Source organism: Cyprinus carpio, chromosome A1, assembly GCF_018340385.1.
Source record: "Cyprinus carpio isolate SPL01 chromosome A1, ASM1834038v1, whole genome shotgun sequence".
NCBI lineage: Eukaryota > Metazoa > Chordata > Actinopteri > Cypriniformes > Cyprinidae > Cyprinus > Cyprinus carpio.
The window spans coordinates 20,314,856-20,339,553 of NC_056572.1; the positions used below are offsets into that span (position 1 = coordinate 20,314,856).

A 24,698-nucleotide genomic window follows, 5' to 3' on the forward strand; every position below is an offset into this window, starting at 1 on the left:
AAGTGTGTAAACATAATAAGTGAAGTGACATACAGCCAAGCATGGTGACCCATACTCAGAATTCGTGCTCTGCAGTTAACCCATCCAAAGTGCACACACACAGCAGTGAACACACACACACACCGTGAACAAACACCTGGAGCAGTGGGCAGCCATTTATGCTGCGGCACCCAGGGAGCAGGTGGGGGTTCAGTGCCTTGCTAAAGGGCACCTCAGTCGTGGTATTGCCGGCCCAAGACTCAAAACCACAACCTTAGGGTTAGGAGTCAAACTCTCTAACCACCATGCCACAACTTCCCATGACTTGATGTACACATACAGCAGCAGATGTGGACTGGTAACCTTATATGGAGTTCCTGACTCAATTCACAGAGGTCAAAAGCCATTTTAAAAGACTTCTATTTTGTTGACTTACATCCTGTCTTTGCAATGTCAGTAGCTTCAGAACACTGCCTACAGACGTTGAACATCATACAGATCATGTTTGGTGTCAGCTGAGTTAATGAAACAAATCAGATCAATTTGTATGGCCAACATTACTAGTACACAAACCAGCAGGCTTCCAGGAACAGAAAACCTGCATAATATGTCTCTCACCTGTTGCTGGCTTATGTCAGGGCCTTGTAATCAAATAACTATTGACAATATTCCATCATATTGCATCATGCTGGATCAAGCAAACCATAAGGCCTAAAAGTGGGGCAAATTTGGTTGCATTTATATTGTGATTTACTGATTCGGTTGACTTGACCTGTGTTGTACAGTACTATTAACTTTTTTTTACCATAATTTGCCTTTAATAATGTGTCGCGACACATCATCAGACATGTAGCAGCTAAATTTGGTGGACAGCAGAGGAAATTTATGGCAAAGAGAGCTGTTGCGATCTGAGCTGCCGGCTAGGACACAAATCAATCTCAGTACAGTAAGTGTTGCAGATTGAATTTTAAATGGGCACTATCCCACTGAACTGCACTGAGAGAAGTAGAGAATATTGCCTATGTCTCCTATGCCAGGCAGTATCTGACTTCTTCTTCTTTTAAATACTATAATGGTGGTACTCCTAAGCATAGAAGCATAAAAGACCCAAGAAATACAATTAGCTGCAGGATTAGAGTACAGTTAACACAAAGTTAATGTGATGTTTTCTTTAAACATCTTAGCATGAGACTGTTGTCATGCTTTATCCTGTTTGGATTTAGTTTGACAGTGTAGTTCAGCTCTTACCAAGATCAGGAGACTTTGAGAGGCCTTTTCCTGGTGATCTGGAATGGTAGAGAAGACAGACAGCACCAAGCAGCCAAACACCAGGATAAACCTGTCAAAAGACAAGAGGAAGAACAAAAATTACTTTATTGAAAGACTTTGTCATATATGAAAAAAAAAAATAAGGTTCAGCATTAAACTGATATTGATAGAATAAGGCAATAAAAAAAAACTTTCCTTCAAATATTTCAAAAATCTAAGTACCATAACATTAATTTCCCATCAACGATATGAAATAAGGCATGAGGGAATCCACTTTTCAGAGAACAACTGTGTCTGGAGATTTGCATTATTGACCCATTTAAATAAGTGCTGGGAGACATCTGTATTTGATCACTGGTCTTCTGTGTCAGTCAGCTGATCTCTCTGTTTCTCTTCCATTAGCTTTACCTCTCTTGCTCCATCTAGTCTGGTTCCCACTGTCTCTTTTTCTCAACTACTTCGTCCATTGCCCTGCAAATTCTAATGCCTCCACTCTTCTTCTCTTTCCTTCTTTCTGTCTTGCTGCTATATTCTCCCACATACTGTAGCAAGGTGAAGAGACACTGAGGACATTTATGAACAAAAATAATATAACATAAAAAAAATTCCTTTAGTTTTGTCAAGTTACATTCACAGTCATAGATGATAGGTCACATCAATGTGGACACTGCCCAAGAATGTTCAGTAGCTTGAAATCACACTTATATAAACCTAAATACCTACAGTATGCACTAGAAGTATCAATAAGTCAAATCACTCAAACTTTACTAAATCCCATCTTCTAAAGCCAAGTAAGATTACATCGCTGACCTCTAACATAGAGCTTCAAAGCCTAAAGGCCCATGATACACATTGCTATGACCTAATGCAAGTGGACAGAACTGAATAGATCAGAGAAAATACAACCTTGACTGGCCCTTTAACTTGATGATGAACAGTCTTTGCTGCAGTGTGCAGTTATCAAAGAGCTTTGCACCCATCATTAATGCAACGATCATTATTCTTACGAATAAATTTCTATAAAAACAGCTCTACTTTGCAAAATTATAATTAGAGCTAATTAAGCACCATCTTCATCATAAATGTTTACAACACAGAATAGGAGCTGTGCATTGCTCTTGAGACTCCTTTCTAAACTGACCCGAGTACAACTAGAAGAGGCTGTCATTTAATACCGTATGAGAAGGGGCTTATAAAACAGAGGTTAAAGGCTTCATCCAGCGTTGGTGCAGTGATTGTGTGAAAGCAGTGGGCGTGATGGGGCGCCTCACCCTTTGACCTGCCCTCTATTCGGAAACAGCAGCCGAGCTCCACTACAGAGAACACAGGGCAGAGGGCAGGGGCAGTGTTTTCCATAGGCTGTCATACGGCAATGTCATTGCTGCATGTCTGCATTTGCTCATAATTCCAGTCCTTTCCAAACAATTTAATTACAAAATATTGCATGTGCAGTGATTTGGCCGTAGGCGTGAGGCTGGAGGTAATCACAGACATGCTGATATTCAGAGAGACATCACGTTTACAAGTGTGATATTGCTTTTATAACAGTGTTGCTATTGTTAACTAAAACAATTACAAAACATTAATTGAAATAAAATGGAAATAAAATAAAATATACATATTAGATGAAAAACTTATAAAACTTAAATGGAAATCAGAATTCTGCCTTGGCAACTAACTTAAATAAAATAAACTTATAAAGCTGAATAGAAAAAAAAATATACAATTGACAAAAGCACAACAAAATTACTAAAAATGTAAAATTACATTAAAATATAAAAATAAAAGCCAATTTGAAATATTAATAAATGCTATAAAACTATAAAATAACACTTTATTGCATGATAAAATGTAAGTAATTTGCCTGATTGTTCAATGAACTACTTAAATTTTAGAGATAATGGCAGGTGCTTTGTCTGTTTTTACCCTGGCAATGGAAACAGTTTTAGACAAGTTTCACAGTAGAGCCATTGCCCGTACATACAGTAAGGTGTGGTTTTCTTCTTTGCATTTACTTATTTAGTTCCTGAATGAATTAAGCGGTTGAGTGAATTATTCAATGACTCACTCATAAAGACTTGTTATATTCCTAAACAAAAATAGTTTTTTGAATATATCAGCTTTGATTCAGTGACTCATTTGCCACCAGCTACTGAAGGAGTCACTGAAAATTCCCTACTGCCAATACACAGATTGACAGTTTGTCTGGAACTCACCAACACAGAAGCAGAGTGATACAAACATTAAAAAGACGCAGTGCTGTTTAACTCGACCAACCAGAATTGAGTATAGCAACTAACTTTTGTATAATTCCCAATAAAACCATGATACTAAACAAATAAATAAAATAAAAATTGCATGTGACATTTGCAACAACCACTTATACTGAATGGATGCATCCGAAATGAAGTAGCGGAGAAAGTAGACTGCAATAGACAGTACAATTATCTGTCAAGCAGCCAGTGCCTGTCTGTTCTTTAGGGCTCTAGTATTTAAAGAGAGCTCTTCTACTCTCCTGCCTCTTGTCAGCTCACTCAGACAGGACTATTTCAGTGCAGCTCCTAAGGCTAAAATGCTCTTTTTTTCCAGAGGAAAAAGAACAAGTGAATGAAATTGAAGAATCTCCCCTAGTCAATCATCTGTTAGCCCTAGCTAATTACACAACCCTGCTCTCCTACCTTGTACTTTTGTACCCGCGTGTCATTTCCTGCCCCAGTGGGTGGCAGTTGGTGTCTGTGGAGTGTCACGGCCTTTGATGTTGAAAGAGAGGATCTTAACATTTACATGTAGACCACCGTAAACACACACACTTTCGCTCTCTGAAGTGGCACTTAATAGGCATCATTTTGCATAATCAGATTGATGTGTTTTGAAGGTGAGTGCCAGGGACGAGTGACTAATGAACCAAATCTCCCTCCCTCACACAGATATGTATCATGCCATATCATTATTTCTTATTTGATGTTCAAAACAGCAGATGGAATCCTAAAAATTATATTTCTCCCAATCCCTATGACTATAATTTATATCACTAAACATGTACACATAGTATAAATAATCAAGTCTCCTACGAATGATCACGTCTATGCCTTTTTTAAGCAAATAGCAATGTAGTAGTGAACTCACAAGGTGCTGTAAAAAGTCTCTACATGTCTTACAGTCACATAGAATTAAATGCAAAGCAGGGGGGAAAGAGAGAAAAATCTGGACTGTGCATAAAAGCTTCTTTTTTTTTCATTGATGTGCTGTCTAGCGGTTGCTCTAAGCATGTGTGAGCCTCAGCAACAGAAAAGACCCAGCAATCCTGCAAACTCTACTGATGCGTGAGCTGTCCGTGGTCCTGCATGCAATTATAAAAGCTGCACAGAAGGTCTGTAACGAATCTTGACACACAGGCAATGATCACCAAAATCCTCACAAAGCTGTACTGGCCCCTGGAAAGTTAGAGAGCTGACATCTGTATTTAACTGACCCACTTCAGTAAAACAAAATATGTATAGAAGCTAGCTGACTCCATATATATATATTAAAGGTTTTTTAAAGTCTGTATCCGTAATTTGTATCCAGTCAAGAGTCATTTAATTGAGTGGGATCACTGAAGAACATTCTGCTCTTAAAACATCTGGAATCCTGAATTTAAAATTATTTTAATTATAATTAATTAAAAAAAATTAATAGCATTTTTTTATACTTATCTATGGACATGGATATGTACAAAAATCCACAGACTTATCCAAATATAAAACAAAAAGTTTAGATGCTGACTGTATTATACAAGTTTGACCTGCAGGACCTTTAAGGAACAAAATCTCCAAACTTGTCCAAATGTAAAACAAATTATGTTTAGATGCAAGCTAGCTTTACAAGTAACCTTGTAACCTTACGAGCAGAGCTCCCCAAACTAAAAATTCTCCATACATTACCAACTATAAAACAAAATATGTTTAAAAGCTAGTATGGTGTCGTTGTGTCAGAGACAGAAAGACTGTCCTAAAATAAACAAGACATGAGTGTGTGCATATGGGGAGGGATTGTATATCAAGCTTTTCAAAATACAAAATATACAGCGATGCCAGCTGTCCATTAAAGCAAGTGCAGCATCTGTTTGTACAACAATAACATTAGTCTACACCACAAGGTTTAATTTTTTTAAGCAACAAAACAAACAATCACCACATAACCCATCAATTAGTCTATATACAGTCTCTTTTTAGATTCATGTGCTTACAATTCACTTTTCAACCATGTCTTTACTTCAGTCTCTGTATAAACTATGTTAGCAGTAACAGGCTGTCGTCAGCCCATCTCACCATGTGAACCACGCTGCTGCAGTGTCATTGGCTCCTTTTCAGCGTTAGGGTTGCTGCTGTGCTGATGGTTGCCTCCTACTGAGAAAATGGTTCTCTCTTCTCTCTTAATGCTCCTTATGAAGAAATTCATTTTCAAGCTGTAAAGTTTTTTTCGCATTTGAAGACAATGCCATCAGGGAAAACAATCAATGCAGGGAATGCTTGATCCTGCATCCGGCCTAACCAGGACTTACTCCCACAAGAAATATGCTCATAGCATTCAGTCCTGCATAACCAGAAGTTCATCCAATTTAGACATTCTTACAGCGCAAATAATGAATGGGGATTTACTGAAAATCATGCAAGTGCTTAAACAAAATGCTAGATATACTAGCTTTACTTTTATGCTCTTAAACCCTCCCCAATACTGCCATGGTTTAAGAGCCCTATACTGTAACTGTAATGAGTTGTGGTATTCTCCTTAGCAATTATGCGGTCAATAGAGCTTAACAGTTATTGACGCATATTTACATTTAATTTCCAAATGTATTGACAGGCATGCAATGGTTCCAATTTCTAACAGTTTTCCTATGTTTTTTTCATATACAGTATGCTTTCATATGGTGTCATACAGCCCACTTACAGTTTTATCATAAATTTGCTAACAGTTATAATGCAAACAAGAGAAAGTGAGAAAGTCAAAGACTGTTACTAAAACCAGCACTGAAATCCCTCCACTGTATTGTAAAGTCTCCAATGAGAGCCTGCTAACGGGATGTCTGGGCTTTCTACGTCAACTGATGTGTGATAAAAGTGAAGGGATGAAAGAGTTGCTTACCCTTTGATGACAGCAACTCCAGACAAAATTGCTTGTTAGTATACAGCACTAGCCTAAGTAACTTACAGTAGACTGCACATGTAAACGCACTTGCACCATAAAAGAAATCCGGTTTATCAAGTCTGTATTTACAAATTTTAGTGTTTAGCAGCACATTGCAAAAAGCTGTGCCAGAGGCCAATCTTCACAGTATCAAAGCATTATGCTTTATCTTAGCACACCAACCCTTCATAGTCTGGAGGAGTCGATGCTAGTTGCTAAAAGATAGAGTTTGTCTGCAGATTTTGTGTAGCTCGAGTTGACAGATTTCACAAAAAATCACATCATGCATGATGAGCACAGATTATTATTTTTGAGTTTGTTGTGTCTGGAACAATTTGAAAGTCTGGTAGTGTATGCTCTTCAGTCGTTTAGTGTATGATTCCCAGTTTAGTTTTTTAAAATCACTTCAGATAATAGTCATGTGTATTTAAGCCTTTACTTGCTGCTAGTGTGCTTACATATGTTTGTGCGTGTAAATGCTTTTTGATAATTTAATATTAAAATATGTAATATTGTCAGCCTGCATGCTTAATTGTAAAAACTATGACAGATGTGTGTTATACAAACAAATACGTACTTTATTAATCCCATGACGACAATTGCAGATTTATGTGATGGCTTATATAAAACTCAACTATTGCCTGACTTCAGGGTCAAAGTCCCAAACAGCTATGGAGTTAGAGTTTAATCCAAACTAATGATGAATGCTGTGAAAAATGTAGTTCATGAACTGCCTGCAACACCACCTGAAATGTGCTTCTAAAGAGGAAGAAATGCACTCAGAACTGAAAGGACGTTAATGCAGAAAGTTATGCATGGTTGCACACACTATTAAAAATGCTTAAAAATTACATTTTTTTAAACCCAGGCTCATTGGACAAACGTGCCTGTGGTGATATGTCTGCAAAATGATATTACATTGCTTCTTGCATATTTAGCCGCAGTTTGAAAATTAAATATACAGCAAGTAGTGCTAAAAAGTCAATGCTCTGTAATGTTTGAAAATAATGTACTAGGCAGCTATACTAATATCTACCCTAAATCTTACTGAAGTGTTAACAAAAGCTCCTGAAGCAACCATGGCATTTTATCTTGCTTCTAAGTCTTTGAGCTCTTTTATCGTGACCCATGTTTCATGGGAATCCTACCTGAAGGCTTCACATTGCACTGCAGTGCTGTACCAGGTGAGCTACTGAGCAAGTTTACTACACGAGAAAAGCCAAATGTATAGAGCCAATTTTGCAATGCAAATATAACGCTGTATTAGTGTACAAATCATGCACTATGGATTAAAGTGTTTTGAGATCATAACTTTATATTGTGCAAGGCACCGCATTAAAATATGTCTTTATGAATAGATGATGAACTTCCCCATAATCATAATTTGTTTGAAAAGGAACAAAAGTAGTTTGTGTTTTACTGCCACTAGTATTCATTTCAGCTGGAAAATGCATTGAATTTAATGTTTATGTAAAGTTTTTTTGTAGGTAGAGGCATGTTTTTTCATCTTTTGCATCCTTTTTGAAGATTCAGGCTTTATTAATTGTAATTGCATGAAATAGGGACAGTACATACTTCAAGAGGTCTCCTTTTGTGTTACACAGAAGAGAAAAACATGACAGCAGTTTAATTTTGTGGGTGAACCACCACCCGGTTTAAATGTACCTGTCAAGGTGAAGATTTTAATTCACTGAAAATAAAGTACAGTAAAGAGGAAGTTTTTCATGGCTGCAAGAGACTTTTTTTTTTTTCAAAACATTTTACATAATGTATTTCCATACATCAGATTCAAACATAAAATCCCCTCCTGCTGACTAGCTTCTCTTTCAGCTTAATATAAACTGTTTTTCTGCGCTTCTTAGGAGAAACTGTGATTGTTTAGCCATGTTGAGAGAACAGCAGCCCCTGCAGTTTTTGTGCCTGAAATAAAGCCCTGGCATAGTAATTGAGGAACTGCAGGGGTCCAGATGCTGAGAGGGCTAGAGGATTACTGCAGTGCTTCTTCCACTTAAACCAGCTGCTTCAGAATTTAACAACTCAATCTGTATTAGCATGTGCTGAAATATTCCAAACAGTTTAAGGAGGTCTATGTATTCCAAATGACTGAATGCCACAGGAAATAATTATGTCACATCAAAATCTTCTTTAGTTTTATATGTTTACATTAAATTTCAACCATATCCCAAATGAACGATTTACCTTGCCTTTGCATTGTGACACCTAACTAACATTACCCCATCAACCTCCCACCATCTTTCCTTGTATCCCTCCAGCATCATACCTCTGACTAACCACAATTAAAGAATAACAGATGGATTGCATGCGTCAACCGTCTAATGATATTTAGCAAGGCAGAACACTTGGAGTGAGAGGAACAGCTGGGCACACCAAATAACATTATAATCCTACTAAGTGTGTAGAATAACCTCTATAAATGCTCTGTCATGACAGTTTGCTCACAGACCACTGACAGTAGAGTCATTTAGTTAGATGGATATTGCTGATATATGAGCTGATATATAGCTGAATTGTTCCTCCAGAACTAAAAATAGCTGCCATTACACCAGTTCCTAAGAAGACTGGTTGTGATGTTTCTGATTTATCCAATTACAGGCCGATTTCTAACCTCCCATTCTTGGCTAAAGTTCTTGAGCGTGTTGTGGCTGTTCAGTTAAATAATCACCTAGCTCTGAACAGTCTCTTTGAACCTTTTCAATCTGGGTTCAGAAGAGGGCATAGCACTGAAACCGCTTTAATTAGTGTCGTAAATGATCTTATCGCGGCGGATTCCGGTGCATGCAGTATTTTGGTCTTGTAGACCTCAGTGCTGCTTTTGACACTATATGTCACTCTCTTCTGCTTGACAGGCTGGAAAATTGGTTGGGTCTTTCTGGAGCTGTCCTCAATTGGTTTCGGTCTTATTTAACGAATCGTGCCCAGTTCGTTGGCTTGGGTAACTACAATTCAGATACCGTGCCTGTTCGACAGGGAGTTCCTCAGGGTTCAGTATTGGGTCCAATATTATTTAACATTTATATGCTTCCACTTGGGCAGATCATTAGGAAACATGGTCTTGGGTATCACTGCTATGCGGATGATACGCAGATTTACATCACCACTAGTCCTGATGTCCATTGCTCATTAATAGCTTTGCGTGGTTGTTTAGCAGAGATCAGTATCTGGATGCATAACAACTTCCTGAAGCTGAATGGCTCCAAAACCGAACTGATGCAGATTGGTACAGTGGCAGCTACTCGTAAGGCCGAGCAGATCAGTTTGATTGTTGATTCCTGTACAGTAATCCCCACTTCACAGGTGCGAAATCTTGGTATCATTTTTGATTCACAATTATCATTTGAAGCACACATAAAACACATCTCTAAAACTGCATTTTTCCCACCTGAGAAACATAGCTCGACTTAGACCTTTTCTCTCTTTTGCAGACACAGAAAGGCTTATACATGCCTTCATAACAACTAGGTTAGATTACTGTAATGCCTTGTTCTCTGGCCTTCCAGCTAAGTCGTTGAGCAAGCTTCAGTATATACAAAATTCTGCCGCTCGTGTGCTCACTTGTACTTCTCCTCGTGAACACAGTTACACCGGTTCTTTCACAATTACACTGGCTTCCCGTAAATGCGAGAATTGATTTTAAAATTCTTATTTTAAATTTACAAGGCACTTCATGGGACTGCACCTGACTATCTTTGTGATCTCATCAGTCCTTATACTCCATCACGCTCTCTTCGCTCTACTAACTCTCTTTCACTTCACCAGCCATCATGTAAGCTAAAGACCATGGGGGGAAAGAGCCTTTTCATACAAAGCCCCTAAGCTATGGAATGTCCTTCCTCTGCCCGTCAGAAATGCACCAACGTTGGGTTATTTTAAAAAGTTGATTAAGACACATTTATTTAAGACTGTCTTTCTCTAATGAATTGTTGTATTGCTTTTGGTGTTTTTATTTTATTTTATTTATTACTTTATTACTGTAGCGCTTTGGGTTTAAGAAAAGCGCATTACAAATAAAATGTATTATTATTATTATTATTATATGAGGTTGCACAATAAATCCACAAAGTCTATTATCACCTCTAATGTTTGATGAACTGTTTCAAGAAAATCAATACATAATATAAATGTCCCACATCCATCAAACACTTTTAAACACTAAACTGAATACAGCCTTGATTTCATTGATTGCTTTTTATCCCCAATTTCACACTTAGTTATATAAGATACAGATATAGGTAGGGTGGGCTTATTATGTGTCAAAGTTATGAAAAAATGCCATAGCCATAACATTGCCTTGACTTAACACGATTGCTTATTGTTCACCCCTGAATCAAAAATTAGGTAACTTGAAAGCACCACATGCAGTTTTCTTTTCAGAATGGGACCGACACCCCAGATACTTTACGAGCCATATTCAAACCACATTTACATCACATGAGCAGGTACGTTTTGTATGTAATGTTAAGTTACAGGTTAGGTTTAAGTGAAAAAAAAAAAAGAGTTCACAAATGAAGTCATATCTAATGCAGAAGATACTCCTGAACTTTAGCATGATGCAATCAGTCACAAGGCACACAAGAGCCAATGGCATTTCACAACCAAAGCTGATGTAATGCTTCGGTTCTGGAGTGCCGATGTCCTGCAGAGTTTAGCCCTATCCCTAATCAAACACACCTGAACAAGCTAATCAAGGTCTTCAGGATTACTATCTGAAAACTTAGGCAGGTGACTTGTTGCCTCGCTGCCGTATCAGGCAATGACTTTGCAGGCAGCGTTTTTGCACGAAGACACCTCGTGAAACTGATTTTGGACAGGCTTCTGAGGCAGAGTAACGGTTTAATGATCTACAGCAAAATATAGAGAGCTTTGGTGATAACAAAGTGGATATTTCATTACTGCAATATTAATTTCTTGCTAGAAATGACATAAAATGTGGAAAACGTTGATCAAAAACATACATTTACTCACAAACTGACCACCGACCGCAACTTTCAGACGGCATCTTTATTTTTTGGCTTAACTGTCACAGAATAGAACGCACAGAATTGTGGGATATCAAAGGCAGTGAAGGATACATCTATGCTGCCTTCAAAAATCGGCCAGATGAAGGCATCCCAGGAGACAGAAACCGAAACTAACATTGAATTCGGACGTGCCTTGATGCCTTCCTACATTGGAATGCGTCCTCCAAAGGCAGCATTTTTTCAGTTTTCAGATGCAGCCAATGGCTACAGACAAGTGAGGTTTTTTTTCAGGGTTGTAACTAAACTCTGCAGGACATCGCCACTCCAGGACCGACGTTGCCTACCCCTGGGCTAAACTGTTGGTAACCAATCTAGGGATTCATAAAATTCAGTTTTTACTCCAGGCTAAAACAACATCTCTGACAATGGTGTCAAGGCCTCTTAACCGTTTCCATGAACAGTTACTATAATAATAGGCTATAATACTCAACATGTCTCATATTATGTACATATATAAATTAATGAAATAGCTGGAAATTGGTTATTATAAGATATTAGGCAAATACATATGCTCACACAGACTTGAAACTCTGAAAAATACTTTCTACAGCCATCTGGCAGTAAAGGCACATACTCTATGCCCAGACATTTAGTACAAACTGTGTTAAGTCTGTCACCCTGCTTTAAACGGCAGTCATTCATCAGAACTGTTTATATGTGAAGCTAAATCTCATCTGATTGATCACAGCCTTCTCTTTCTGCCTCTCCACAAACGGGTATTAATGGCAGAGGGTCACACGGTAATGAGACACCCAGACACCTTCTTCTACTCTCATAATGACGCTGGTTCCACTCTCAGGGGTCTGTGTTGTTCCTTACTGCAGGCGTGTATCCAGGGAAAGACATTTCTATGGGCAGCACAGCCTTAGTGAAAGATGATAATGGCTTTTCAAATTCCTGACATTTACCACATTTGTCAATTAGAAATATTTTGGTTCAGTGACAAAAAAGAGACTTTTTAAAAATTTAGTTTACAAGTTCTTAGAAATTTACCTTTTTTTATTTATGTTGGTTTTATATATGGATTTGCCAATGTTCAGCTGTATAGTGTAAGAACAGAAAAAGAAAATGTACTGATATTTTGAATGTACTAGGTTTAAGATGAAGATGACGGATGGGGAGTTAAAGTTCCTGTAAGGCAAGCAGGGTCATCAAAGAGGCCTCAACTTTACTTATTCACTCTATCAGCCTATCAGTCACTGCATGTCTGAAATGCAAATCTGTTTGTGTTTATCTTTGTGTATTTGTGTCAGTGTGAGTTATGAAACCATGACCTGCGTGGGATCAGGATTCCAGTGAGATTTTGTATGAGTAGAATTAGCCCACAAGTGTATGATTCCATCTCTGTTATAGCTGTTCTATGTATGACATGCTCTTAACCCTGAGACAGCCACCTGGGGGCTTGTTTAGAGTAATGTTCAGTTAAATATTTGAATTAAACCAATGCCAAATTAGAGTGGAATCAATCAAGAAATAGAAAGTGCCTGCAGCCAATAATCTCTCAGAGAACAGAGGCCACACTGCAACAAAACACAGATCAGATTCAAAAAGAAAATGTTTTAGTTGTAATGCCCTTTAGAAAAGTATTTTGTTATTGTGCTCTCTGCCCATCTGCTATTCTATTCTATTCTATTCTATTCTATTCTATTCTATTCTATTCTATTCTATTTTTAATAAAGGCAGAGTTAATTAATAGTCTGATGGCCCAAACAAAACAACCATTTACAAGTGCTGCTTTAGCATCTTATTTTGTCATTCATGCACATGTCAAGCATATGTTTTTTTTTTTTTTTTGTATCTTTAATGAATTTATAGCTGTCGTCAAGTACTGAACAATATGGTACTAAAAATGTATCATATTTTAGGGCAGGGGCAGCAAAAAAAATAAAATAATATAAAATACAGAAAGAAAAAAAAAGTGCACTGTGAAAGGAGATGGAAGAGGTACCTCAATAGAGTCTATCCATATCTTCTCGTCTAAATCTTGATGATGATGAAGAATGTGTTTGATGGCACAGATTCAAATTGAACGTCCACTCTATCAAGAATTAATCAAAGACAAAGCCTCTGAAATGGCTTCTCAGTAAAACAGAGCTCTTTCTTTCTTGCTCAGCTATCTCAGAAGCTACTGTAGATCAGAAGGAGTGTGGAGTTCAGAGACAAACTGATTGAGGACCTTTAATGGAAGTCCCGAGTAAAACTCTTAGTGTTCTTTTCTCTTCAGGATCAGCTGTATGTGTGGTTCAAATGTGATAAAAATTGCATTATTGGAAGTGTTCAATATAACATTGTACACATCTATGTATTCAAATATTTTTTTATTTATGTAGGGACAAAATTAGAAGTTTTAAATATAAATTTAAACCTTTATTCTCTCTGAAGTTAGTATTATAGCAACTTATGTAAATATGTACACTGTCTGACAATGAAGAACCAATTCATCACTTGCTAAATGACAGTGTGGAAAGTCAGTCTTAAAGACTGGATTTGAGAAACAGAAATCAGAAATGAGAGCAATGTGATCAAAACCATGATCTGCATTCAATTTACTGTTTAGAGATTTCAATCATCCATTTTATTTTTCTCATCCACTGAACGATCAGCGTAGTACTTCACTGACTCACTGAATGCTGATGATCTGATCTCTGCACTAAACAAACCACTCAAGTGTTTGAACTGGGAGTCTGAACATTCCTATTCATACTAATCTGTTTGTGATCCAAGATATATTTATTTAGCAAGCATAAACACGGTTTTATGAGACACATGCACATACACACACTGAAGAGCAGTCAGCAGTTCTCAGGGCAGTAAGCTTGGACCCAGGACTTGCAAAGAAGTCAGTAAATTACACATCACATTATCGCATATTTCTAGCTGTGTGAATATAATATATATTAACTAATGATCTGTTAAGCATTAAGCATTGTTAATTATTTATTAATGATTATAATAGTTAATAAGTTGTAAGTTAATATAAACTGTTACCTATATATGACATATATGTCCAAAAATGTATTACACATTTAGAAACAAAATAATCTGCATGTGCTAGATATATATGTTAATATATGAAATTGTTCCAGTTTCTAATAGGTTACATATGTTTCTACTTCATATGACACTATGTTATTTATATGTACATGTTACATATTCATATAGGATACTATATAAAATCCCAAATAATATAAGTTGGAATGTGGTAAAATACTTCACATACTTTAACAGCCTTTCAATTTTGAGAATTTTGACTTCCAAAATGCATTAAGCACAAATTTTGTGTGTTTGCACCATTATAGTTTTCCTGACTCAGGTGCTAAAAACACAAGCAGTGGGTGCAAATACATAGCACAGTTTATTCCAAGTGAAATTTCACTCTTAACGCTTTTTATAGTATTCTATACTAGCTGAAAGTAATGTGTCTAAAAGTAAATATGTGCATTCACCAAAATAGATTCTCATCGATGTTGTATGATATAACAGAACTCCTCAGTCCAAAGCTATTTAGCCTACTGTATGTCAGCATGAGGTGATGGATGGCCTATTGGCCTATGATAAATTACCTATACAGACCTTCTGAAGATTCACAGAAAAGACACTTCTTTCTGTGTGAGTCATACACGCACTCATCCAGTATAGTTGCTTATAAACTCTCATCTATTTTATGATTGATCGTGGCAGCACACAGCAAATGATGCCAGATTAAGGATCAATAAAACTCCTGACGCTGATCTCTCATGAGATTTCATAGCAACTCTCGGGTTGCCAACAAGTAGCAAAACATTGCGATGGAGACACATAATAATAAACATGAGAATGAATGAATTGTGAAAGGTTATGTATAATTAGATGGTTCCCACAATGAGCAGATACTTCTGATAGCCTGTCTTGTTGTAATTTGTGAATATTCCATTTGACATCAATGCTTAACAAGGAAACATATCTAAGGAAACAATAAACTGAACCACATATTTGTCATATAAATAATTGCTGGCCTTCCTGTAGTGTGACATCAGTTATACTGTGAGTTTGACGAAAATTCATTAAAGCTAATAAATGGTCCCATCAGCAAATCATTGGGAGCGCTGCAGTTTTAAATATTTTAGCATTGAGATTAAATTATTCATTTTAACAATATAAGAGATAATTAAAAAATAAGAGAAAAGAAATTAGCAACACAATAAACATAAAAAATTAGCTCATTTACCATTAACTCAAATTTTCTTCTTCTGCAAGGAAGGAGATGAGCTAAAGGAAGTAGAGGATATTATATAGAGCCAATGACCATTCCAAACTTGCACTGATATGAAATGATAATTGCCCACTTATTAAACACACACACACACACACACACACAAACACAAATGTGAGAAACATTGAAACAGCAAAACTCCATTAAGAGTAAATTGTTAGTTATTTCACTAGCAGTTTTACACTATAGTGGCCTGCAATTGTTACCATAAAGGGTTAACTCTACATGATTTAACCCATACAATTTAGTTTTGTTGGTATAAATTAATGTATTTAGGTTGATTCAGTAATGTTAAATAATATTTAGATTTCCAATTCTCAAATTACATTGAAATAAATAAATAAATACATAATACATGGAAAACTATATGAAAAACAAAAACATGAACTTAAATTCTTGGGTTTAATCAGTCAACATTTGATCCTTCATAAGGATTGTTGTTGAGAACTGGGCCAAGCTGACTGGAAGTATTTTCCTAGTGCAGTTAGAAGAGTGGAAAGGTTTTATAGAAGGTATGTTGGAATTTTTCTTAATGGTCTCATAGTCCCCTTTATAAATGAATGTTTGTCTTTAATATAGCTATTTAAAGTTCTTGCCAACACTTGCACTATGGCAGCTGTCTTTTTAAGAGAGTAAAATATTTTTTATATTGGACTGCAGAAAAGTTCTTAGTTATGAAATATAAGTTAGACATGAAATATTGGATATTTAATAATTATCTTTCTAAAGGGTTTGCCTACTTCAGTAAGGAGTTAATAATATTGCTAATGTTAGTTATAATACTGATTTAGCCATTAACAATTAGTAGTCATTTCTATCACTGAATTATCATTGTAAAGAGTTCAAGAAAAAAATTATTGGCAATGTGAGATATGTGCCATGCCAGATTAAACCTATCATCCCAAAGTAGTCTTGTGTTTATTTTACAATAACAATAGAAATGAGACTTAATGAATTAAAGGCCCACTGCTAACAAGAACCAGCCAGAGTCTGGGTGGAAAGGTTATATAAATCCTAAAATGAAACTGACTAATCTAGGTACTTGGTTGGAAGCGCACCGGTCAGAACGTAGTGAAGATATTTTCCATCTAATGATAGAAGAGCCAGATGTGCTCACATAAGTCATTCCACACATCTTCAGTTCATTTACAAATCTTATCTTAATGGAGACAGGCCCAATCATAATTAAACACACTCAGATCTGCTCAGGGAGGAAAGCAAAACACTCTATCCTGCCAAAATGGTGTGATCCTAAAACAGACTGCTAAGCAATACTGAAACCAACAAAAAATGTCCGTATCTTATGACAGGAAAGAAAATAATGGGGAAAATGTGAGAAAAATAATCACAACTTTTTAATATATACTGTATCAGTTGTAAGGTGTCTAGCCTAAAGACGCTGAGATTACAGAGGAACAATAAAAGCAAGTCGGAGTGAACATTATGAATGAAGAATGGATAAGCAGACAGACAAAGACGAAGCCAAACAGACAAATATAATAAAATCCAGGAAACTAAAAAGGTACAATTACACCTCAGTCTGAATGAAAAACAGATGTGGCTAGTATTCACCTGATCCTGTACTTCATCCTAAGCTATAGATCAAAATTAGACTATAGAAATCAAACATTCTTTCACATGCATCAATGGTAGATATATATATAGCAATATATATAGCAATCTACCATTGCTGCATGTGAAAGAATGTTTGATTTCTGAAGTATCTGAGTAAGTAAATAAATAAGTATATAAAAGTGAATATATAAGTGAATGACAAGTTAATTTATCTTGCTAACTTTCAACAGGGTCAGGATTGCAAAGACAAAGTGAAAACTGTAACCTCCAAACCTTCTTTCACTAAGAAAAGATATTTTCATTCCTACTTGATTAGAATGAATGAGTGAACATTTGTGTATATGTAGGTCATTTCTATTAGTCATTACCTTCTGACCTCTGTAACTTTAGAATAATGAATACGCTTGTGTTGTAATTTTATGTTGGTATAATAAAAAGGGTAAGTCAGACTTTCTGAAATATGTTCTGGTGAAGTTCATACATGACATGAAATGAACAGGATGAAACCACATAAAAGTATGGAACTAAAGTGCAAAAGTTAGGTATAACCAACAACATTGAAAGTAAACATGAGGACAGCAAAATGAAATTATTACCAACTCAAACTATTTTTAAACATGTTTTTCTAGAACTATGAAACAAAAAACAGAATATTTTTAAATAAATTGTTTTTGAATAAAAACAGTACAGCTCCCAGATACTTGGCAACATCTGCTCTGCTCAAACTAAATCATTTCAAATTCACTTGATGGTCATGTGCTCACTGAATTGAACAATTTGAAAAACTACTATAATATCCATAAAAGTGATTTTATCCAATATATTAAAGCATATATGATGATGATAATGAAGTGTACTCAATAATAAGAATGAAACATGCACAGTCTGCAAGTTATTTATTTTTTCAGGATGCACATGACGTTGTAGTATTTTATTTCTCATTTTTCTTTATGCCTTGCATTTAATTACCTTTCTTTCATTTTAATAATGCTAAATGGCACAATCCCACACTGTGCATGAAATGGATGCAGTTTAGAGAAGTGTGACTAAAAGCAAGCTGACAAAGAGGTACAACAGATGCAGTGATAGGACTTTTCACGAACCCATATACCACAAAAACATTTATGGAACATAATGAGGTGTATGAGAACAAACACATATTTTTTCACTTTGACTCTCTCCTTCACCCTGTTTTCTCACTTTAATCTCTTTCTGTTCCCCTTCTCTAATATTTCAGATAGGTTGTGTCATCTGATTTTAGAAATTTCGATAGATGTGCATTGTTACAGACCTCTGTTGAAGGTGAAGTGTGAGATTTCTGCATATTAGACTGTTTTACACAAAAATCTCTAGATGTACACAGATAAAGTAAGGCTATAAACAAACTACACCACAGTTGTATGACTTCAGAGTCACAATCACTAAGCTTAACTCTTTCAAGTGTTTGGCGTGATGATGTTTAATGTGCCGACCTCTATAGTCTGATTTAGACACGGGTATTACTGAAGTATTTTATGTTGTAGAATAATATGTGAAAATATCTTGAGCTTGTGTTAAACACAGGCCTTATTTTAGGCATTTAACCAAAAACACATTCATTTTGATTTTGAGATGATGGGACCAGAAGTTCAAATATGCTAACTTGTTTCTAGATTTTAGTTTGTTTGACTCTACTGACTCCGATCCAATGTTGTCAGGCCGTTCAGGATGTTCAAACCAACAGAGTGGTAGAGCCACAAAGCCACAGAAAATGTGTTTCCACTTTTAGGGGAATCTTTATAAAGTTATAACATTTATATATATATAAAAAAACAACAAACAAGATTCAATTTTGCACACAGATACAAGATCTATTAGGCTTACTGGGCGTGAATAAAGTATAAATGTGCATTTGTATGCATTTGTCTCCAACCTGCCTGTTTCTGTAAGGTCCACAAGATCCAAAGTGTCTGTGGATGCATCTTGATGACTACATTGTTAAATTAACCAGCTGAATATGTGCTGCTGTACTTGAGCTCTGATCCTGTTAACACTTCTGCTGTGTAAAGGTCAGTTTTAACCCATATTTGATTTTCAAACTGCTCAAAATACTGTTTAAGCTAATTATTTATTACTTTCCATTTGGGGTCATGAATATGTGTTAAAGTTTCAACACAGAGATGTTTTTTTTAAGGCTGTACAAAGTTTGTTGACTTTGTTTAATTGGTTTCAATGCAATTTGCCAAAAATCAACAAACACTAGAAAGTTAGGTAAAAAACAGAAAACCTTTATTGTAACTCCAAATACTAAATAAATGAGAACTTAAGAAATTTAAGATTCAAAGTATACTCGAAATTGAGACTTATCTTCTGAATCTTCAAAGGAAAATGGCTATTGCTATGATCACACTGGCAGTTTTAATCTTTAATAAACATGATGGGTGGTTTGCTGAAAAATTGTATGTTTGGAACACTACAAGACAGTAAGGCAGTTCCTCAGGAGCCTCAAGCTAAGAAAAAATACTAACCTGTCTGTTCATGCATCATCAATTATTTATCAGGGCAAATTGGGAAAGGCTGTCTTTAAATATTACAGCAAAACTGAGACACATCATATTATATAGGCTTTCAGTGTGTTTGTAGCATTCATAGATTCATGCTGTTCTAAAATCAGTTCTGTGTCAGGGTTCAAATGGACGTATTAATGGCTTACTATCATTTCTACATTTCCACATTAAACACTGAGAAGATGCTGCTGGTGTAATAGCGCTCAAAAATTCTCAGGTCTGCAGTGTAGCAGATGCTGGGCTTTCTGTTGCCATGGAGAACCTTGCAGTTAAAGCTCTGCTGAATAATGTGTATCCACCAGACCTGACGTATGAGGTGTGCACACACATGCACACACACAGACACAGTGTTATATTACATTGTTAGTGCTATCCTTGTTCAGTTTAATAAAAACCAAAATGTTATAGGACTAGTTCAGCCAGTATTGAAAATTCCGTCATCTCTTTCTTTCACACTGTTCTGAACCTGTATGCCAAATGGAGAAACTCTGAAAAAACGTACTGGTTGCACTTACACTACCATTCAAAATTAGTAAGATATTTTTTCTTCAATCAGCAAGGATGCAGCAAAGACTTAAAAAATATTCTTCAACATTGATAATACTAGAAAAGTTTCTTGAGCATTAAATCAGCATATTAGAATGATTTCTGAAGGATCAAGTGACATATAATAAAGCATAGACATATAATAAAAGTAGTGCACATGACATATGCTCTATTTTCCAAGGGTTCTGAAGTTATAGAATAGTTTTGGGTGGTCCACAAAACCGGTCCAAATGATACATTTAGAAATACTCTCATGAACGCATTAAAGTGAGTATACTGTGAAAAAAGGCAACATACAGTAAAAATGGTGGTTTTATTGAAGTCAACAATATTATTTAATTTCACTGAATCAATTCATACCAGCAAAAGGGCAGGATACAATCAGGTACATATACTGTATATGCAGGTCGGTGCATGTTAAGATGGTCAGTAAATAATGGCTTAAATTTTGGTCTGTTCCTCACTGAAAGCTTCAAAAGACATGTAATACATCATGGACCTATTTTTCCATGCGATCAGTACTTTCCTCAAAATTTCTCAGTTTATGTAGCACAGAAGACTAAAATAAGAGTAAAATATTTTTTATTATTAGCTGAACTATTCTTTTATTGAAGTATATTTACATTAACATTTTATCCATTTTGCCAGATTAAGCAAAGCAATTTACAGTAGCAATATATATTATGTGTGTTCTCTGGAAACACACAAACCCCCCCGTTTGACCTCCTGCATAGACTCTTAACACAGATGTAAAGGTCAAAATGAGGTCTACGAAAACCTGATCTCTGCCCATCTGTCACAGACACTCTCTCTATCTTTCTTCTTTTCTCTCCTTCTTTTTCCTCTTTCCTCTGTCTGTCACAATCATTATCTCCCTGCTTCCACTTTCTATTGCTCCTTTATTTAAAGAACCCACTGTGCATATCTGTCTCCCTGTTGTGCACTTCTAGCCCTTTCTAGCCCAGGACTCCAATTATTAAAAAAATAAATAAATAAATCCACCACAAAACTGAAAAACAGCCATGTAATTTATTTAAAGTGCATTTTTATATTTGTCTAATTGAAATTCAAGATTTTCGCAAATAGAAGAAACAATTTTGTTTAAATAGTATTTTTGCCTGACATCAAAATGTTGATTACTGGTTTTATTATTATTTTATAGTGTACGTAAACTACATTTAACATTGACTAACAAAATGTTTCTAGTTTTATCTTAACTGAACATTCTACTTTCATATTATAGGTAATTTTGTTTGTTAAAAAGCCAAAAAATACTATATTAACCAACATTTTGACTTATGTCTAAATAAAATGTACAGTGGGTATAGAAAGGTATAAGAACCCTTTAAAATAATCACATTTTGTTGCTTTACAGCCTGAAATGAAGATGGATCACCCCCCTCCAAAAAATTATTTGTAAACTCAATCAGGTGTAGCTAATCACATTTACATTTACATTTACATTTAGTCATTTTGCAGATGCTTTTATCCAAAGTGACTTACAATTGGGGGATACATAAAGCAATTCTTCTTAAAGAGGCAAACAGACACAGGAAGTGCTTGAAATACAGTACAAAGTTTTAGGCATTGTTCAAATAAGTACAAGCTAGAAGGAATAAATAAAGAGAAAGACAAGTCAAGTAGCTTCAAAATAGATGAGTTTTAAGCTATCGCTTGAAAATTGTCAGGGATGCAGCATTCTGGATAGAGGTGGGAAGATCTTTCCACCTTCCAGGAATGGTGAACGAGAATGTTCTGGAGAGTAATTTTGAGCCTCTCTATGATGGTACCACAAGGCGTCACACAATAGCGGAACTCAGACATCTGGAGGGGATGTAGAGTCGTAGTAATGAATGGAAGTAGGCGGGTGCTGTTCTATATGCAAGCATCAATGTCTTGAACTTGACGTTAGCTGCAACCGGTAGCCAGTGCAAGGAGATAAAGAGAGATGTAACATGGGCTCTTTTGGGCTCGTTGAAGACCAGTCGTGCCGCTGCATTCTGAATCATTTGTAGAGGTTTGATTGTGCTTGATGGAAGTCCAGCCAGAAGAGCTCCGTTAGAAAGGGCCTGATCTTTCTGATGTTGTGCAATGCAAACCTGCAAGATCGAGCGGTCTTTGCAATGTGGTCTTTGAAGGTCAGCCGGTCATCAGAGGTTACACCAAGATTTCTGACCGAAGTTGACGGGATAATTGTAGAAGATTCTAACTGGATGGTGAAGTCATGATGTAGATTTGGAGCAGGGAAGACAAGAAGCTCAATCTTTGCCAGGTAGAGCTGTAGGTGATATTCTTTCATACCTGCCAAGATGTCCGCCAGGCAGCCTGAGATCAGTGCAGCTACCGTTGGATCATCTGGTTGAAATCAAAGATAGTGAAAGTGAGAAAAAAAGTGATGTGACACACAGCCAAGTATGGTGACCCATACTCAGAATTCGTGCTCTGCATTTAACCCATCCAAAGTGCACACACACAGCAGTGAACACACACCTGGAGCAGTGGGCAGCCATTTATGCTGTGGCACCCAGGGAGCAGTTGGGGGTTCGGTGCCTTGCTCAAGGGCACCTCAGTCATGGTATTGCCAGCCTGAGACTTGAACCCACAACATTAGGGTTAGGAGTCAAACTATCTAACCATTAGGCCACAACTTCCCCACAATAGAGCTGTGAAAGAAACAATGATACCTGGTTGAAAACATCTCTTTTTAGGGATTTCGCTATGAATGGAAGGAGAGAGACAGGTCTGTAGCTATCTGTAAGTGAAGTGTTTAAAGTAAGTTTTTTTGAGCAGCCTGCTTGAATGCAGTGGGGAGGGGCACCATCCCAGTTGCTCAAAAAAAAACAAAAAAACTTTCATTCTATATTAATATTAACATATGCATATAGTCTACAAAAATATAAACATATAAACATAATAAGGCAATAAAAAATGCTTTTTACGGTGAACTCAGTAGTCAGTGGGCTAAGCAAACGTGATGTGCCATTCCCACATCCGCGCCTGCCCTCACCTCATGTTTGCTGCTGAATGTAAATAATCATAATTTATAAACAACTATGCCCGGAAAACAAACATCAGCTGTCCGGCGCCAAGAAAAGAAAAAGTAAAAAAAGCCCAAGATGAAGCCTGTGCATTCCTTTCAGGTAAGTTCATAATCCTGTGAAACTTTTTTGGCTTTTGACATTAATAACGTTAATTAATGCTTTAATTATCATATGATGAGCTCATTGACAACTTCACCTCCAGAAAAAACAGAAGGGTGCCTTTGTAAAGTCTGAAACTTGTAATGCTCCAGCAGATGAGTTATATCAGTGTTGATTTTCGTACTGTCTATTTACACTAAGTGCAAATAGGCTGCTTTGTTGGCAGAAGCTATTTACAGTAACTCCGTCCACCTAAGTGATTGGGCACTACAACACTACAAAAGACTATTGCCTAGTAACTGTTCCAGGGGCATCTATCGCTAAGATCTTTGGCTGCTGTTAATTTTTGATTCAATTTATTATTGTTTATTTTGATAATATTAATTTTTTTTAAAAAATGTTTTATTTAATCCGTGTAATTTTTTATTTATTTTTTTGCTGTAGAGCTACAATTGTAATTTGCAAATATGTAAATTTAATTACAATTTATTTACTTTTATGCTTTATTCGAGTTTTATTTTGACACCTATAGTAGGTGTTTCTTTCCCCATAATATTTGGGGGAGGGGGCACAACAATACAGTTCTACTTAGGGCACCCATTTGGCACACACACACACACACACACACACACACACACACACACACACACACACACACACACACACACACACACACACACACACACATATATATATATATATATTGGAAGTCTGCTCCTTGACTTTCCTATTCTCAAAACTCTTTAAATACAAAGACAAGTGAAATGGAAAGATGTGGCAACAGTTTTTGGAGTCAAAAAAGAACCAGTCAAAATTTTCCAGCTCCACCATTCTAAGGCTGCAAAGAGCAAAAAACACAGATATTAGGCATTCTTCCCAGTCTATCTGTAAGGCATTCCAGAATCCTTACATACCAATGTTGTACTGTTCTGTCATTTGAGTAACAAAATTCTTTCAACTGCAATGAATCAGTGAATTGTATTCTTAATGCACACTTTTAAGGGGGTGGGTGGGGGTTACAGTATTACATCTAAGACTAAAGTGGATAACCACATCTAAAACTCCAACAACATGGATACATTGTCTATTTTTTGTAATCTAAGACTGCTTAACAGACAAAGAATTAAACAAATACTCCCAGACAGAACACGGCTTTCTTTCAAACCTTACACAGAAAGTACCT

At 36.2% G+C, this 24,698-nt stretch overlaps 1 protein-coding gene across 1 annotated transcript in view; it reads right to left on the reverse strand.

The window, feature by feature from the left end:
- The window catches only part of LOC109090550 (potassium voltage-gated channel subfamily KQT member 5-like), an 83,582-nt gene that overhangs the window by 22,548 nt on the left and 36,336 nt on the right, over positions 1 to 24,698 (reverse strand). Inside the window, exon 2 of the mRNA XM_042757203.1 lies at positions 1,228 to 1,318. Within this exon, the coding sequence (XP_042613137.1) occupies positions 1,228 to 1,318 (91 nt within the window). The remainder of the gene's footprint in view (positions 1 to 1,227; positions 1,319 to 24,698) is intronic.